We start from the raw sequence: 17,662 nt of genomic DNA, 5'->3' as shown, positions 1-17,662 counted from the left end.
CTTTCATTCCACTTCACGATAAGTGTTCTACAATGCCCAGGTAGAGAAATTGTTCTGAGTGCAATGAAGGAGGTCCTCCTGTCTTCCCGAAACAGCTTTTCTGGTTTCTTAGCAGTTGACTCATGAGAGTCGGGAAGCAAAAAAAAAGTTTTAATCCTTGAAAGCCATTTTAGAACTAGGCAGATCTGTATGGCCTGTACATCATGTAATATTGATAGTGCTGTCAAAGGGGGTCCTTGCTCCTCTTCTTTCTCTCAGTTATCTTTCTGGTGGCTCTTCTTACTGTAAGGGAAGGCCATTTTGGCATCCCTACAAATGTCTGAATATCTCAAAGACCTTTTGCTTGTGTGTATTTAATGTGCCACTTCATCCTTTAATTCAGCTCACTTTTGCAATATTTGAGTTTATAATAGATTTCAGTACTGAGCCAGTGGGACCTGGGAATGGATATGGCATGGTGTTATTAAAGGCCTCAGCTGAAAGCAGCAAGAAATAGGGAGTTTTTTGTGTCATTGTTTGTCCGGTTTAGATCTATTGCCCTACCATATGCAAAGCCATCATTTTTGCAGTCCCCACCCCAAACAAGTAAATGATCTTGCAAGTAACTGCCAAAGAAGGAGGCAGCTATATTGTGTAAGGTCTGTACTGGGTGATGAAATCTAATATTTGATCCAATTGATGAGTAATATTAATATAGAAGTGATTAAGTTTAGTATCAGTGCAAAGTCTGTTTGCCGTACAAAACTGCTGTTTCACATGACGTATGTTTGCAATCCTGTGCAGAGCTGTGTACCCTGGACTGCGGCAGCCACGGTGTCTGTTCGAGAGGGATATGCCAGTGTGAAGAGGGCTGGGTGGGACCAACCTGTGAAGAACGTACCTGCCACTCTCACTGTGCTGAGCACGGCCAGTGCAAGGACGGGAAGTGTGAGTGCAGCCCTGGATGGGAAGGGGACCACTGTACCATTGGTAAGGGCGTTTTCTACCTCTAGAAATAAAATACATGAAATCTTAACCAGTTATAGAAAGATCTGCCATAGCCATCAGTCTGATTCAAGTCATTTTGGGAAAACAGAGATGCAGAACCAGGCCAGGTGTAAAAAGGTGCCTCTGCATGGATGGTGCACCCTGCTTGTCCCATGGAATAGCAACTCTGTGCAGCTTGCTGTTTAGAGGAAATAACGTGGATTAATCATTTTTAATAAAAAACGCAAAAACCCACAAAAGAAAGATATCTCAGTCCTAACATACCTTTGGGTTGTGTTCATATGTGAACTTTGAGTCAGGAAGGAAAAAAATCTTTATGAAATAGAAGGTGTGAGGGGATGAAGCTATTATTCAGCTTAAGTAATTCTTGCGTTATATCTCTTGCCTTCATGTCGGAGGATTTACATATTTTACTTATTACCTAGAGGTGTTTTTCCTATAGCTGTCTTCTAACAATGTTCCTGATAAGGTAAAGCTTTCAGATCTTTTTAGAAGTCATTACTCTACCATAAAAATGTAATAGTTATATTTTTCATGAAATACAACAGATTTTTCCAAAGTCTAATAGTGTTTCTCTCTAAAATGTCCCAAAGCAAGATTATTCATAAACATTTTAATTGTTTATGATAGCAGAGTGTCTAAGTTTCAGAGGTAAGCAGAGTAAGCTTTCGTGCTTGCTTCATGAAAAAAAAAGCAGAATGTTTTATGTTTATTTTGATCATTTTAAGATAATTCATTCACTGGCTCTAGAATTTACTAAATCAGATTTCCTAAATCAAGAATTAGGTTCGTGAAGGAGGAACGGCCTAATTTGCTAAAGATTGTGTAGAGCAAATCCAGAAAAGGACCAAAATAATGAAAAAGATAAATAGAGCTGCTCTTCACATTGTAGGCACTGCCAGGTGTGGCCCAAGCTGTCCTCTGTGTCAAATGGAAATGCATCAAATGTTCTCCATCCAGTGGAGAATGATGACCTACTCAGTGTGTTTAGATCACAGGAGCAGGAATAGATCTGACTGCAGTAAGAGGGAGACGCTTTCTATCTAACCAACAGGTGGCAAGCCATAGGCAAATGGTGTCTGTATTTTCATTTGGGTACAGAAGTTCAATCCATCTCAGTTTTGTTCTTTTCTTTTTTAAGCTCACTACTTAGATGCTGTTCGAGGTAAGTTTTTCATATCAGCATTGTAAAAGAATAATGAAAAGATACAAAAGTGTTGGGAATGGAGTGTTCTGTGTTGCTTGTTTTGTCTGAGCTTCTGTACTGCTAAGTTGCCAGAATAGATAAAACATTTGTTTATGGAGATATATATACACTCAGACAGACACTTACAGAAAAAAATGCAGTTTTTAACAAATAATGTCCTCAACTCACTTGCAAAGTTGTAGCAATGTAAGCATGTTTTATGTGGCCATCTGATGTGCTATGTTAGGCAAATCAGATTTTTGCTCTTGCTTACCATTCCAAGGTAATGACAGAGCTGAGGGCTTGCTCAAAAAGCTTTGTGTTGATGCTGTCTTCCATGAGAACAAAAATGTTCATGTTTTTTGTCATTTGTGCTTGAAGTAAGTTTCTTTTGATAGAGAAGTACACCTTTTTAAAAGCTGTCTAAGCTAGATGTGATATAGTTAACTTCAAATCATTTGATACAAGAGTTACATTTTATGTTGTTTTGTGTCTGGTGCTGTTCATTTGATGTCCGTGCCTTGCCGCAGGTCCTGCTTGGTCATGTCAGCGCAAGTACCGTCCCCAAGTTTGGCAGCAGTCCCTCAGTGCTGGCCACACTGTGTGGAGCAATGATGCACATTGCCCTGCGCAAAAATGCTGCTAGCTGAAATATCAAACTCACCAATATTCCAGAAAGACCTGGGTGTTTTATTATGTGTTTATTATTTTATTTCTTCAGAATTAGATAATAATAAAAACATGTAGGCATTTGTTTGATTACATTTATTGTCTTGGAGGATAACCATGCACAGCAGCAAAATATAATTATATACAAGAAGTGAATTAACTCAGCAGGACAGTGAAGTGCAATAACATCCCTGTTACCCAGTACAGCTCTCACATCCTGTCCTTGCCCCCAGCTCCCCAAAAGAGGCAAATAATTGGCTTTCGTAGCATATCTGGTGATTGACAACCTCATACTATTTTAAAGCAGCAACTTCCAGAATTCTGGTGTGAGAACGTGGTGCCACCTACCTCCAGTTCTTCCGAGCAAGAGGGTCAGACTCTCCAATCTCCCTCTTCGCAGATGCGATTGATAAACTGTGCCAAGGGTGAGAAGGAGAGAGATGATGTGTCTAGTGTAAAGCTGTCAGGCAACGTGCAGCGTGCCGGGCTGTAAGTCACAACCTGACAGACCAGCTGCACAGATTCTCTGACTTCTCTGGTGGGCTCCTCCAAAGCCCTTTTGGAGCATCTATCTCTTGGGGCTGCCAAACGCATATGCAGACTGAGGCCTCTTCTTTCTTCCTCAAAAAAAAATCTCTTTGATAACATGTTAAGTGTTGATGTTCACTATCAAGTACAGAAGGGCTTCCAGTTCCTGTATGTCCGTGCTGGCAAAAAGAAAGGAGCCCTCTTAGAAGGGATGCCACTTGAGCTGTTAAGCTTATTGCTGAACTTTATCCATTGTCCTTTGGCTCCATGTGCAACATGGTGAGGATGTGACAAATGTCTGAGCTGGCACTGAACAGTGCAAGCAGATGGACATGAGTGTACGCATCCAAGAGACAATTCCTCTGTCACTCTTGTAGGCAAGAGATCTAGCTGAGAATGTCCAAATTACTATTGATTCCGAGTTTACAAGTATCTAACCCAGGGGATGTTACAGTCATTGTTCCAGTTTTGATCTAGAATCAGAGCCACTAAAGGGCAAGTGTTTATCATATTTGAATCGGCTGTGATGTGAAGGAAGTGGAACTGGACATTGGAAGGAAATGCTCCCTCATTTGCCTTCTGCGGAAAGAGTTGTATTGCAGCGTAAATGAAATTGGCTTTTCCTCAGTCCGTTGAGTATTTGTGAACAGAATAAAAAGGTCACCTCCACTCCCCGCAATGTGTAGGATTATGTCCACAAATGCCAGTTTGTCATTTAAACAATATTTTCCATGTATATCTTTGATATAGACATTTATGTATATACCTTCCTGTATGATCTACAACTTATTTTTCAATGAGTAGAGAAAGAGATGGACATGGCAGACTCTTAAATATCTTCTTATAAGTCTACTCACTTTTTTCCTGTGCACAAAATGTTACGCACTAAAAAATCCTCATTCCTCACTGAGAAATGACTTTTGGGCAAGCAAAGGGAGGGACCAGGATAGGGATTTTTCCATATTTGGCCAAAAATATAAATGGCTTTCAGGAGAGCGGTGATCATTTGAAGGCAGAAAGTATAATACTATATGAAAGAATGTTAAAGAATAATTACAACTGTAAAGGAAGAGAAGAAAACTCCATGAAAGCTACTTTTTTATGTTTTCTTTTCTAGATGGCTGCCCAGGTCTCTGTTATGGAAATGGGAGGTGCACTCTTGATCAGAATGGGTGGCACTGTGTTTGTCAAGTGGGCTGGAGTGGCTCAGGGTGTAACGTTGTCATGGAAATGGCGTGTGGAGATAACCTGGACAATGATGGAGGTATGAAACATAATTCATGTTTCTGTTTATTTGTCACGTCCTTGGTTGTCATTTGAATCTATAGGTTTGGTGTATGTTTTCATTTTCATCACAGAATGTCTATGTTTGTTTGCTCAAGGCAGTTGTTCCACTGACTTCATCTGTGAGGGAGCAGACCCTTGTGCCAGATGTTATTCAAGGCAAAAATTATGTGTGTGCCATACCTGTTGTCCCAGTACTTGTTTTTTTTTTTTCTTTAAAAAAAGAACACCAAAAAAACATGTAACAAGTAATTTCTTCTATCTCCTTTCTTCTGTACCTCATGTTCAATAAAACTCTCTCATCTGTTGCAGAAAAGACAGCCAATAGACACACAAATGAGAAAAACCTCTGTGCCTGTCAGAATGCATCCAGAGTTTAGTCTTATGTTAATATTAAAGGAATACATTTGCAAGCATAAAGCATACATTTAGAGATGCTTTTTTAACATTAATCTCTTTCTTAATGCTTCCGCTGAGACACAGCACAGTTCTTGCAATTATCTGGACCTACATTTGAACGAGTGTTGAGTAAGCTAGTGTAGAAAGTATGCAGGAGTTTTTTAAAGTACCATAAACAGAGCCTTGTGCTGAAAGAATCATTGGCTCTTTTCCACCAGTTGAACCAGGGCATTTGGCACTAGACACTCCCTACCTCAGACTTCTGTAGTCTTGATTCATTCTAAGGCTGTGCAAGTTTTAGGTTTGCTGGGAAAAGCATAGTTCTTTCATGAGTTAGTCTCTGCCTCCTTTCCAGTAGTTCATCCTAATACATGAGCTAGTGCATTTTTTTCAGGAAAAACGTCCAGACTCTTTTCTCCCACTGATAAGTTTGAAACAGACACAACGTTCCTCACTGATTGTTCTCAGAGTTAATTATTTTTCCTATCTATTTCAGGAATACTCATTTACTGGACAGGCAAGAAGGACTGTTGCTTTCCTCTCCTTTAGTTATTACCATCCTTCACAGCGTGCTTGCCCCCATACTCGGAGCTGTGCAGCTTTCTCATTCAGACTGTGAATACATCTGCCCCAAGCACAGTTACATTTTTTTTCCTTAGATTGTACACTGAGATGTATTGAAATATATATCATTTTATTGTGTCACACTTACAGACCATCTCAGTCTCCTGGGTGAGATCTCCCACCCCACTGTAGTGTCAAACCTTAGTATAATGGTTGTCTATTTTCTTCTATGTCATGATAAATTAAGCTTGATTTAGAGCCAGGAACTGAGGTCACTGTGGGACCTCAATAGAAATATTCTGACTCAGTGGTGATTCCTCATTTACAGATATATTTTGAGACCTTCTGATGTTGTATCCTGTGGGCTCTAAGACCATGCTATGCTTTGGCAAAGTCTTCCTCATTTCTGAACCGCATTCAAAATCACCTTATTCCTCTCTTATATTTCATTTTCCACCTGATTTCCAAGACCTCTAACAACCATCTCTCTGCCCATTCTCTGCTCTCCACCCTGGTGTGTATCCCTTTCACACAAGGTCCCTCAGCTGGCATCACTGCCCCCCGCGTGCTTTCCCATCTGCCTGGTGCTCTCCCCTGCTGTTCGAGCCACTGACTCACTCACCTGCGCTCTTAAATCTGTCCACAAAAACCCTGTTTAGCTTGTAATGTATGTAAAGCATTTTCTGGTACGCTCTATGAACTGGCTCTGTATAAACTGCCCTCTATTGTGATTTTGGGTGCTTTATATTCTGCAATAACGGTGAGTTATTGAAAGAGTTGACAGTTTTAACCCTAAATCTCCTTCAGTTTGTCAGTTTAAGGCAGACATTTAACATCATTTCACTGCAGGTTTTAAAAGTAATTTTCTTTTTCCTTTTTAATGGTAACATAACATGGACTAGGACAGCTCTGTTGACGTTACAATTAGAGATAAGTGCAGAGAGAAATATTTAATTAATCTGACTACTACAGATGGGCTAAATGTAATTAAGTTTCCTTCACAATCAATTTTATATAAGAAAAGAAAATTATATCTCCATATTAAAACCACTTCTCTTTATATATGAAGTTCATGGGACCTGCTTTGCCATAAGCATAAATTAGAAAAATTCCCCTAGTTATTGGAGTTATACCAGTGTTACATTAACATGAAATCAGAAGCTGATTCCTAGTGTTTCAGGGTTTGTATACATACATACCAGTAAAAACAGAAATTAGGAAGGAGACATGACATTACCTGTTAAGTCGTGTTTGCTGGGAGGTTGTGCCTCAGACTATGAGAATATTACAGTGGTAATACGGAGTTACCATCCATGAAGCTCTGTAACTGGATTAGGTTCATAAAGATGGAAGCTGTTGCGGGTTTCGCCTGCAGTTGTGGTGAGTTAAGAGCGTGCACTCAGTTGAGGTACAGAAACTCCGCTGACGGGTAGTATCTTCCTAAGCCGTTAGGATGTGATCGCATTCAGTCAGTGACACATAGCCCAGGAGATCATGCTCTAGACCTAATTTAGTGCTGTTGTATATTCCAAATCATGGTATTCTCACCTAGCAAAGATCTTATTCATTCCAGTTGTGTTTAAATCAAACATTTCTCTCTTAGTTCTTAGGAGCTGTTTTGTGCTTCAAGGTTGTTCGGAGGACGTCACAACCAAAGAACAAAGCTGTAGTAAAGTTGAACAAGTATTATTTCAAACAAACTCTAATTTCAGGAGTTAGGCAGAGTGATACTTTTATGTAGTTTTCAGATGATTTATTATATGGTACTTTCAGAGACTGAAAACCTGAAATTTTTACTACATAAAAATATTCAAATACATGGTAGAAAAAACGTGTTAGGAAATGAAGTATTTTATTAGTTCCAGCTGTAGGGATCAAATAATGTCATTTATTTGGCATGAGGAAGTGTTAGCATTATAGTTTAGACTGTAGTAATAGCACAAAAGCTTTGGAAGGAGTTGAATTCATTTGTTAGGACAGGTATATTAGTATAAGGGTAAGGCACAAGCACATGCACAGGCATCCCCATTCTGCAGATGCTGAAGCACCAAGTTCCCCGTCAGTGCAGATACCCGTGGTGGTAAGGTTAAAGACGTGCAGAAGTATTTTCCTGAGCAGGGAGAACACTATTTCTTTTAGAGCCCCATTAGTGTACACTGTACTTATACCCTGACTGTACCATAACTGCCTTTCCCATTCCATCTCACAACTCGTAGTTTTTTCCTACTTGCAGACTTAAGGGCATGTTTACCTGTTCAAATATCACCACAAATACCATTGAAAAGGTCTTAGCATTACAACGGACACATGACGGCATGGTTTGCACTTGCTCTTGTGGAGTGCATCTGCAGTCTGTTAGCGCTGTGATGTCCATTAAATAATGCCAAGAAGTCACGCAGATGTCCTTTGCAGCAGGGCCTTTCCCTCGCTGTGGCTTTTCTCAGCATCACATTATTCCCCATTTCTTACTCTCCTTCTTTCATTGTCATGACTGACATGATTTCATTTTCAGTTTATAAGATGACCATTCAGCTCGTCTGAGCAGGTCATTTTCTCTTGTCCTGCCATTACTTTAGACTCATTTGGAAGCTTCAGTAGCTCCAGGAGATTGCTTGAAAGCTCTGCTGGGTTCTGCGCAGGTGAACGCCTGCGTCCCAGGCGCAAGGAGGCAGAGCCAGAGCTGCCGCGGCCCTGGGACACGCACCATCTCACAGGTCACCCCCCGCCTCCCCACCCCAAACCACAATTTACCTGCTATTCTGACATATATTTACATTTCTGCTGCACATGCAGGTCTTTGTCTTAAGCTGAAAGTTACCACCTGTCACTCCCATTAATTTCTTTGATACAGATCTCTCTTTTAAATTTGCTTGGTTCTCTTGTCGTCGTTTTCTTTTTCTTTCATGAATCAATCTTGACTGTTTTTGAGGAAAATACTGTTTACTACAAGCTTTGAATTCTCTTCCAAATATCCCTTCAGTCACTTCAGACAGTTATTGTAGCTTTCTCCAAGCTTTTCCAAGCACAAGAAAATATATAACTCGGCATAGCCTTGGGTTGATAACCAGTGCTGCTAAAATATTGATATATTTCTGACCCATCCATCGGCATTTTAATAACCTATCCATCACAGAGATATTGAGTCCATATATAAGTAATATGCTATTATTACACAATATAAATAATACTGATGGGAATGGTTTTCATTGTTGCTGAGCAGCGAGGGCTCCCCAGGGATACTTACAGTTTCTGAAAACCTGATATATTTGCATTCGCTTGTCTGTGGAAGGCCAAACGCCACCAGTATTCACTGCATAAAACACTCTCCAGCCTTTCCACAGGCACGCTGGTGGGTTTCCAATATCCTTATACAAACGCCAGCGTTCCCAGCTAGCAGCCTCACTGTGTATAACATGCTGTGTATTACGGCTAAAATTGGAGCAGCAGTTTGGATTAATGCGTACGAGTAAGCGTTAGAGACTCACGGCAGTTACTGCTGCTTAGTCTCTTCTGAAGTTACTCTTTGATTCAGTTTGCTTAGATTCCTGGCAGCCCTAATTGGACTTAACTGAGCCTGTGGTGAAACAAGTCGGCACAGGCATTATTTCATGGTTATTTGAAATCCATAAAAGAAAACAAGCAAATGTAAGTTGACGACTCCTGTGGATTTTTTTTCCCCACAAACAGCAATAGTGTTGGCAATTGATGATGCAAGTGTACCAAAAAGCAGAAATCCTTCCAGTGTTGAGAGTCGTGGTGCTGAGTTTTTTAGCTTGTCCTGCACAAGGAGTTCAGAGAACAAAATCTGCTTACTGCAAGGAGAAACTTAAAACCCATTTTTTACTTTCTGTGAAAATGTTCTGGAAATAGTTCTCAGCACTCCATCACTGGCTTGGGCTCACTGGGATCGGGAGCGGGATCACAGAGGGAGCGGGAGAGCACTTACACACACCCCTCTGGGTTGCTCTGCAGCAGTGAAAATGTCATTGGTATTACTTATACTAAGTATAGTATATTGCTTAGAGATGGACTTGATTTTCATGTGACTGAGCAAGTACATTTATTAGTGTGTGTGTTTGTGAGTATGCCTGCATGCATGGAGATGCATGCACCGTATAAGCATATACACCACTTCTTGTTGTATTCTGGGTTTGGCATTAACCATAAAACTTTAAACCTATTGTAGTTAACATTAGTAGTGTCTTCTCCATGTGTCACAAAAACTTGAAGGGGTGAGAACTCTGCTCCTTTAATTAACTTTAAAGCAGAAGAATAGCAATTTTAAGTATTATTGCTAACTATTTACGTTTTGCTTGCCAGAACCTGATGATAGTGCACGGTTTATTAAAGTAACTAACCCAGTAACATGGGAGGTAGAGTCTGATTGAATTTGTTATTTTCATAGGCAGTTAATAACGCGTCTCAGTGGTTTACTAGAAAAGAAGCCACCGTGGAAGTTACTGCATGCTACAGTGGTGCGCTGGGGACGCCACCGCTGCCGAAATTAGAACCGCTTTGTTCTTTGCTTTACTGGCAAGTGACCCCACCCAGTGACTCTTTAACGTCCTCGGGTGTTCCACTACCTAAACAGTTTGTACCAGTTGTGAACATGGATCCATTTCCAGCGACATGAGTTATTGTGATATTCCCGTATTTGCAGTCATGAATTGCAAGTAATCCAAGGGTAGATGAGAAGACTAGAAAAGCCAGGATTTGAAAAGCGGATGGCATAGAGCTGTTCATATCAGGCCCAAAACATGGGACCTGTTCCATGTTCTTGCTATTAGCTTATAGCTGACAAAATGCCTTTTTCTTGTCCAACGGTTATTTTTTTATTGAGGATTTAATATAGATACTATGCAGCTTATGGAAAGCTCAAATACAAAACATATGAAATACAATCACTGTACAGCATTCACCCAAACATGGTAAGTAAAGAGGTATATTGTGGAAAATAACCAATGGAGAAGCGGGTCCGTAGCTCCATTGCCCATTTGTCTGGCTGCTGTAGGTGATCGTCCATGTAGAAGAGAGATTGCTGCATAACGTGTACATGAGAGAATGGGCTGGCCCTAGCACAAACTGAGCCTGCCATGACTGCAGTAGAAATATAGCTGAGGAGGTAATTTCATCGCACTTGTGGCATTCTTTCCATCATATTAAATAAGAAAAGAATATATATAAATGTATAAGCAAGAAAATATATTTTGTTTGATGGAAAACATTGTGTGATTCCTTTGACACAAAATAAATATTAATCTCATTCCTTATGGAAAGCTTCCTGAAAGAGGATCCATTCCCCAGCAAGGAAATGGGAAAATCTTGTCCTAATTCTGTGAGCTACGGCAATGCAGAGAGGAGTGGTGTGACTGAATACAGAGCAACTTGTTTTGGCATGCTCTGCCTTTTCTTTGAGGTTGTTTAAATTATTTAAGAGTGCTATGAAGGGCTTTTTATCCTCAGGTCGATCTTTGTGAGTTCTATTTTAGCAGTAATGTTAAAAATATTTTAATTGTCTAATTTACTTGCAAAAACAAAAATCCCAGTTCATCATTATCCCTTGCATATAAAACAAGGTACTGGGAAGATATGAAAGTATCATCTCAGACTCCTCAAAACGTGAATCACTTTATTATATAATCTGTAGTGCACCGTGAAGGTGCCTGACTGCCTTTTGTATAAAATAAATAAAAAAATGCTAACAGCAAACCGAAATCATTTGCATCTCTGTTACACGTTTTAGTCTGCACTTATGCTGTGATGCACTTTGTGGTAATTGACAGTAAAAACTTCAGCATACAGGCTCCCCTGCTGTATGAATTACGGTTGCTGCTGTTTGTAGTAGTTTGTTCATACTCTTGACTGTTGTCTCCTGAGATTTAAAAGAAACCCTGCTGTTTTCTTAACACGGTGAGTTTTTTAATAGTTGGTTCCTGATAGGAAAACTTAACAAAATATGTGACCGTTGGTTGAGAATTGACTAATGTCTTTGTAGCATTTTCTTTTGTAGCAAGTGAATGATGTTACAGTTTATAAACAAGATTTATTTGTTTTTCTGGGTTACAAATCTCATTTCAAATAGGATTGGCTTGTTGAAAATGTTATCCTCACATGCACTTACTAATACGATTTGCATTATCATAAATTGCCTCCATATGTAACTTGTGATTCTGTACTAGTTTGTTTTACCTGGTTCTTTTTAATGGGTATCATGCTGAATTACAGTAGTTTATTTTGGGGTTTTAGATTTGGGGTTTTTTCTTTTTTCTTTTAAATGGTTTAAGTTAAAACCAAGGTCTTGAATGAGCCTAAAGTGGAACAAAGTTCTATTTTGGCTTAAGAGTTCTCTATTTGCCCCGAAATAGGTGTTTTATTCTTTTACAAAGTGTGAAAAATATTTTTTAGTTTTATCCAAGTTGATTTCTTTTCTAAATTTTGTTTGTTAGTTTGGAGAAAAGCTAGAAGTTGCATTATTCAGACAATTCTAGTTAATAATTCCTAAATACATACACCCAGTGGCCTGAGTTAAGCCTGAGCCAAATAAGTGGTGTTAAGAGTCTGTAGAGGATCTGGTGCTGCTCCACCTCCTGCCTCACTGCCCATGGAGCTGCTTCTCTGAGCCTAGCATCTTTCTTCTGTTTCATTCTACAGGGTTGAGAGGGAGATTGAAATAAATAGTCACGTAATCAAAGAGAAGATTAAAAAAAATGCAAAAAAATAAATCCAGCATGAGAAAGAAGCCATGAATGACAATCTGTAACCTAGAAGAATCCTACTTTGGGTTAATATTTATATTTTGGTTAGATATTTCTTCCTCTGATGACTTTGTAACATTTGCTCACAAGGCCGTAAGCTGTTCTGTTTTATCCAGCACTTTGTACATCCATGGTGCTGTTAGGACAAACCGTTCTCACCAGGGGTTATTCAGATATGCTCTGGGGCTTCACACCCCTACTAATGGGAAACCCACCCTTTTGTAGCCCTGAGAGCCTGGAGAGGCAAATGAAACCAAGTGCAAGCAATTCAAACCAAAATAACTCCATTAGCAGAACTTGGAAGAGTTTATAAAATAGTGACTTTGCTGACAAGTAATCTGCAAAGAAAAGATGAAAATTGGGTGTGACTGGAAGATGGAAAACTACTTCCCCTTTACTCAGTTTCTATTTGTGTACAGCATGAACGCACAGGGTTTGCTGCCAGACGTGTAAGCTGTTGACTGAAGCAAAGAAGAATGAGGACTCTATTAGAGAAAGCAAAGTATTTAATTGGGTTTTTATAGCTATTTCTTTTCTAAGCAAAGCTTCATGTTCTAATATTTCTGTGAATTTTCACTTTTATTTCTTACATAAATGAGAGAATCAGGTCAGCTCAGTTCCCGCATCTAATGGCTTGTTGACAAGGAAAAAATTAATCAGAATAGCTGCTGTGGAATAAATTACTCCAAAATAGCTTCCCCATGGATACTGTTAGTCTGAAATAATTGTGCCTTTTTTCTGATTAGTACTTATTCTGCCTGACCAATGTTTGTCAAGTTTCCCAGGTAGACAACAGTCAGCCTGTAGAAATTAGTACCTTGCAGAAAGTACCTTGACTCCTTGAACAAGACCTGGCACTGCCGTAACCATGCCACCGGCAAAGACCAGCCCAGAACAGCTACACCTAACCGCATCAGAGCCCTCTGCAGGGATCTTCACCAGTACAAAGCAAAAGCAAGAGATTTCAATTTCTTCATCACCTTTTCAAGTCTACTAGAATTCTTTAATACTAGCAGTCTTGGAGAATCTAGTAGTAATTTGATGCTTTTCAGTTCACTTAAGAATGTAGGGAGTTTCATTTCTTGGACAAAAAAGAGGAAACAATAAGAGGAGATCTTTTTTCATTGCAGTTCCAAGCCTGCTCTTCAAGTTTCAACACAAAAAGCTCTTTTGTTTTTTCATCAGAACACAATGAAAACCCCTCTGGTTCATATCGTGAACTCCTCCATCCGCTTCCCATGTGGTTTTATTTAGACTGGAGGCCCCTTATTGTTTCAGCTTACTGATTTCCTAGTGGATTTCAATAGCTTTCTAGGTTTTCCTGAATATAAAGTGACTGCTACACTCAAAGTCAATGAACTCGATGTTGCCATGTGAAGTTCTCCCACTGCTGGCAAACGCCTGTTGTCTCCAGGACTGGGGCAATGTGGAAAGAGCTTAAAGCATGCTCTGACCTGTAGCTGTGCCAGCTTTGCTGGATCTGAGGGTCTTAGATTATTGTTGCTAGCTATCTACAATTGCCCTTGGCTCATTATCACAAAAACTAGCCTGCACTATCTGATTTCCCAGCTGCAATAGGATAGATTTGTTAATATTTTTTGCTTAGTCAAGCAATTACCTTGCTGAAGGTCAGGCAAGGATTTTCAGGTTCCAGGAAAGCCCATTTCATTATACTTGTTTGTTCTGTAGAATGGCTTTTGCTTTCTTTTCAAAGTGAATATTTTATGCTGTTATTTACTGAACATTCACACAGTGCGGTGTGCTCTATTGAGAAAAGAGCAGAGTTGGCTGAGGGTTGGTCTCACACCCGTTAAAGTCAATGACAAAACTACAGCAGCTTCCCTGGTAACACAGTTTGCCCTGAGGAGGTACGGTTTTATAGGCACCAAAGCGTTGGTATGAACAGAGCATGGAAAGTCAAAGCATGAAGTGAAAATATCTGACAGTATGTTGATCCTATAGCATTCTGATTTTAACACAGGGGAAATCCATTCAGTGATATGATGACTCCACAGTTATTCAGTCTGACCTTGTTAAAAATACAAAGAGATGTCTTTGCTGAAGGATACAGTGCCTTAATCTTCCTTCATATGCATTAGTGTGCTTGTCAATCCAAGCAAGTTAGCAATTGCTACGTCATAAAATGGATGTTTAAGAAGATAGGTGGACATTTTACCCTACCTTATTAAATCTGCTTCTGGTTGAGTATGTAATTTGGGCAATTTGGACATCTACGCTGCTGATAGAAGCAATTAAATGCCAATAGCTCAATTTTAATTTTTTTTTAGGTGCTTAATTTAGGTGCTCTTCAGTGCTTCACTTTTAATCGTAAGCTTTAGACATTTAAGTAAATTAATTTCATCCACAAATGTTGTTGCAAGTTTGTCCATGAAGGAATGTAGATTTTTGAAAAAAATCAGTTATTTATCCTATTTTTCATACTTGAAAATGGAGGGAGGAGGAATAGGTTTATTTTCACTTTCCAAATTTGCTTTCCTGGTGCAAACATCCATGGAGAAGACTGCATCTGTCAGGTCTCTGGGACACAGCCTACATCAAAGTGTGTGTTTGTATATCACCAACTAGAAAAGGATCATAGTCATGATTCTGCTCTTTTTGTACCATTCTAGTCTTGCAACCAATAAGTGAAAAGTCAACATCCTAAAGCACTAATAAAACTATTGTAGGGCTTAAAATAGAAGTCAGACAACTGTAACAAGTACCTTTTTTTACTACTGTAGTGAGGATGCTTATGAGCGTGAGCTAACATTTCAGACTCCGTTATTGCACACTGGTTAGCAAGTGTGTATTCTTCAGAGGTGTGAACAGAGGGTAGTGACAATAAAGGAATCTTAGAGATATCAGCTGCACAGTGTGGATCATGCACCCCTTGGACTAACAAGTATTGTGTAGTGATTTCCTTCTTCTGCCTGTTCTGCAGTTGAGACGGTTCTGCTCTTTCCTGTACACTGAGTTTGTAGGTTCTGTTTTCTCATTGTCATGCGGGGATTTTTTTGAGGTGATACAGTGTTAATGACTAGAGAGAAATACCCCTCCCAGACTAAGCATGTACATTAATGCTTTATTGAATTCGAATGTGTCATAATCAGCATGCCTTCCGATTGATTAAGTGCCTCCTGTGCTCTCCAGTACTAAACACGGTGCTTTATTCTCAGAATCACTCAATTTCCTGAACTTTCCATTCTCTCCATTTTAGATGGCCTGACAGACTGTGTAGACCCAGACTGCTGTCAGCAAAGCAATTGTTACGCAAGTCCTCTCTGCCAGGGTTCGCCTGATCCCCTCGACCTTATTCAGCACAGCCAACCGCCTTTCTCTCAGCATCCTCCGAGACTCTTTTATGATCGAATCAGATTCCTTATTGGGAAGGAAAGCACTCACGTAATCCCAGGAGATGTCTTATTCGAGAGCAGGTGAGTTTTCTTTTAGACAAAAGACTTTCCTGAATATTGAGAACTGCAATGAAATTATTTAACCAGGAAAAAACAGCGATAACCGGATAGCTGAGAATTCTTCGCTGGTGATCAAAAAATACTTAAAAGGATAGTGCACGTTTAAGTGCCAACAGCTGAGAATCTTGTTAATCAGTTTCTCATTACTACCTATCAAGTTCATAGAAGTGTTATAGCAACAAACTCTACTACTCCTATTAACAAGATTTGCACTGTCGTGGAAGGTGCATGCTTACAAAATAAGTGGGGGGAAGTTCAGCCCTTTATGCTGTAGATACATATAATGACAGGAAGCCAAGGATAAGGTGGATTCATAAGCACTGTATTCAGTCACCTTTCTGCCAATAGAATTTGATTGTTATGTACAGTGTAATAAATTTTAACATGGATCACTTACATATATTCTAGCTAACTAATTAACAAACTTTTTTTTGGTTTTACTACGAGTTGATAGACCAGTGTGGAGTTTACCATTTTGTGCTGCGGGTTACTCTCAAGCTGTCATGCAAACAGTAGAGTGATCTCTGAGCGTTTGTGAGGTTGGCTTGCCCTTTAACAGGAAAAGACTGTGCAACAGGAAAGGAGCACTTATTAGCTCAGAAAAACTGGTAACACGTTATTTTCTTGAACACTTGAAATATAGGGGCACATAAGTTTTTATGCTGTAGTTCACCTGGGAAGCTATAACTTACATGCTGACAGAGATCCACAAATCATCCACATCACCTAACTATTACCCTGTCAACTAGGCCTATACATCAGATAAACCATGTTCCAGTAATAAGGGCATACAAATGTTTTTATTTTCACAGTACGATACATAGCACTTAGGTTGCAACCTCAACTTCATTCCATAGCTGCGCACAAATTCAGTGCACTTTGTCTTTGTAACTTATTAATTTTTAATAAAATAAATATGTAAACAGTCTTTATTGATCTGAAATACCTAAACATTTAATCACTGTTAATAATGTAACAGGATGTTATAAATATGTAGAGCAATAGGGCATGAAAATGAACTCCATGAAAAGCACCCACCTGCCAGTGGCAGGTCTCTCGCTGATCAAACAGTGCCATTGCGCCTGGTGCAAGGTCCTTGGTGGGCTGTACATGGTTTAAACCAAAAGTCACCAGTGAAAGATCTTCCTCATCAAAATACCGCACAGTGAGGTATTTTCAGAGAGGTGAGCGCTCAAGTTGCCTGTACAGTGTTCTGTGACACTGCAAATGTTAGCCGCCAGATTGCACATAATTCCATCAATATGCTTTTATAGATATAAGGAACTGATGTTTTAAAGCTATCACTGATGGGATTCAACTTGGATTTAAAAGCTTTTTCTGAGCGTAGTATTTCATTTCTTTACCCTGATATCTGCTGTGCCTTTGAAGAACGAAGAGCAGCAAAGGCTCGTGTGAGAGCAGCAGCCCACCCTCACCATGGTTTGATGCTTCATACCACTGAGGAATACAACTTGTACTTGCATTGGTGCATTGTTCACACCCCAGATATCATTTCCTCCCACTGTAAAGAAATTACTATTTAGTTTGGTGAGAAGATCATGGGGATTCAGACGAGACTGGCTGTATCTTTGGAATCAGGGCAGTGCCTGGAGACTTGGGCTGTGCCATGTCTCCTCAGTTTTGTCAACAGTAATCTGCAATGTGCTGAGAACCCCGAGGAGTTCATCTGTCCACACTTTGCTTGATCCCCAAGTCTTCCAGGCTGTTGAAAAATCACTCATCCATAAGTCAAATATTATTAAAAACTGCCAGAATTTTCCTCGAGGATGACAGATCTCCGAAGGAGGCAACAGCTT

General features: G+C 39.7%; 1 protein-coding gene across 2 annotated transcripts in view; it reads left to right on the top strand.

Annotated features, from left to right (window-relative positions):
- The window catches only part of TENM1 (teneurin transmembrane protein 1), a 250,817-nt gene that overhangs the window by 151,463 nt on the left and 81,692 nt on the right, over positions 1-17,662 (top strand). Inside the window, exons 11-14 of one of the 2 annotated variants that reach the window (XM_068412162.1) lie at positions 784-969; positions 2,129-2,152; positions 4,488-4,634; positions 15,590-15,806. In XM_068412162.1, coding sequence (XP_068268263.1) covers positions 784-969; positions 2,129-2,152; positions 4,488-4,634; positions 15,590-15,806 — 574 coding nt within the window. The remainder of the gene's footprint in view (positions 1-783; positions 970-2,128; positions 2,153-4,487; positions 4,635-15,589; positions 15,807-17,662) is intronic. The other variant, XM_068412163.1, reaches the window with a different exon arrangement.

Source organism: Nyctibius grandis, chromosome 13 (assembly GCF_013368605.1).
Source record: "Nyctibius grandis isolate bNycGra1 chromosome 13, bNycGra1.pri, whole genome shotgun sequence".
Taxonomy (NCBI): domain Eukaryota; kingdom Metazoa; phylum Chordata; class Aves; order Nyctibiiformes; family Nyctibiidae; genus Nyctibius; species Nyctibius grandis.
Note: the sequence above shows the minus strand (reverse complement) of the source record. Positions and strands in the feature narration are given on the sequence as shown.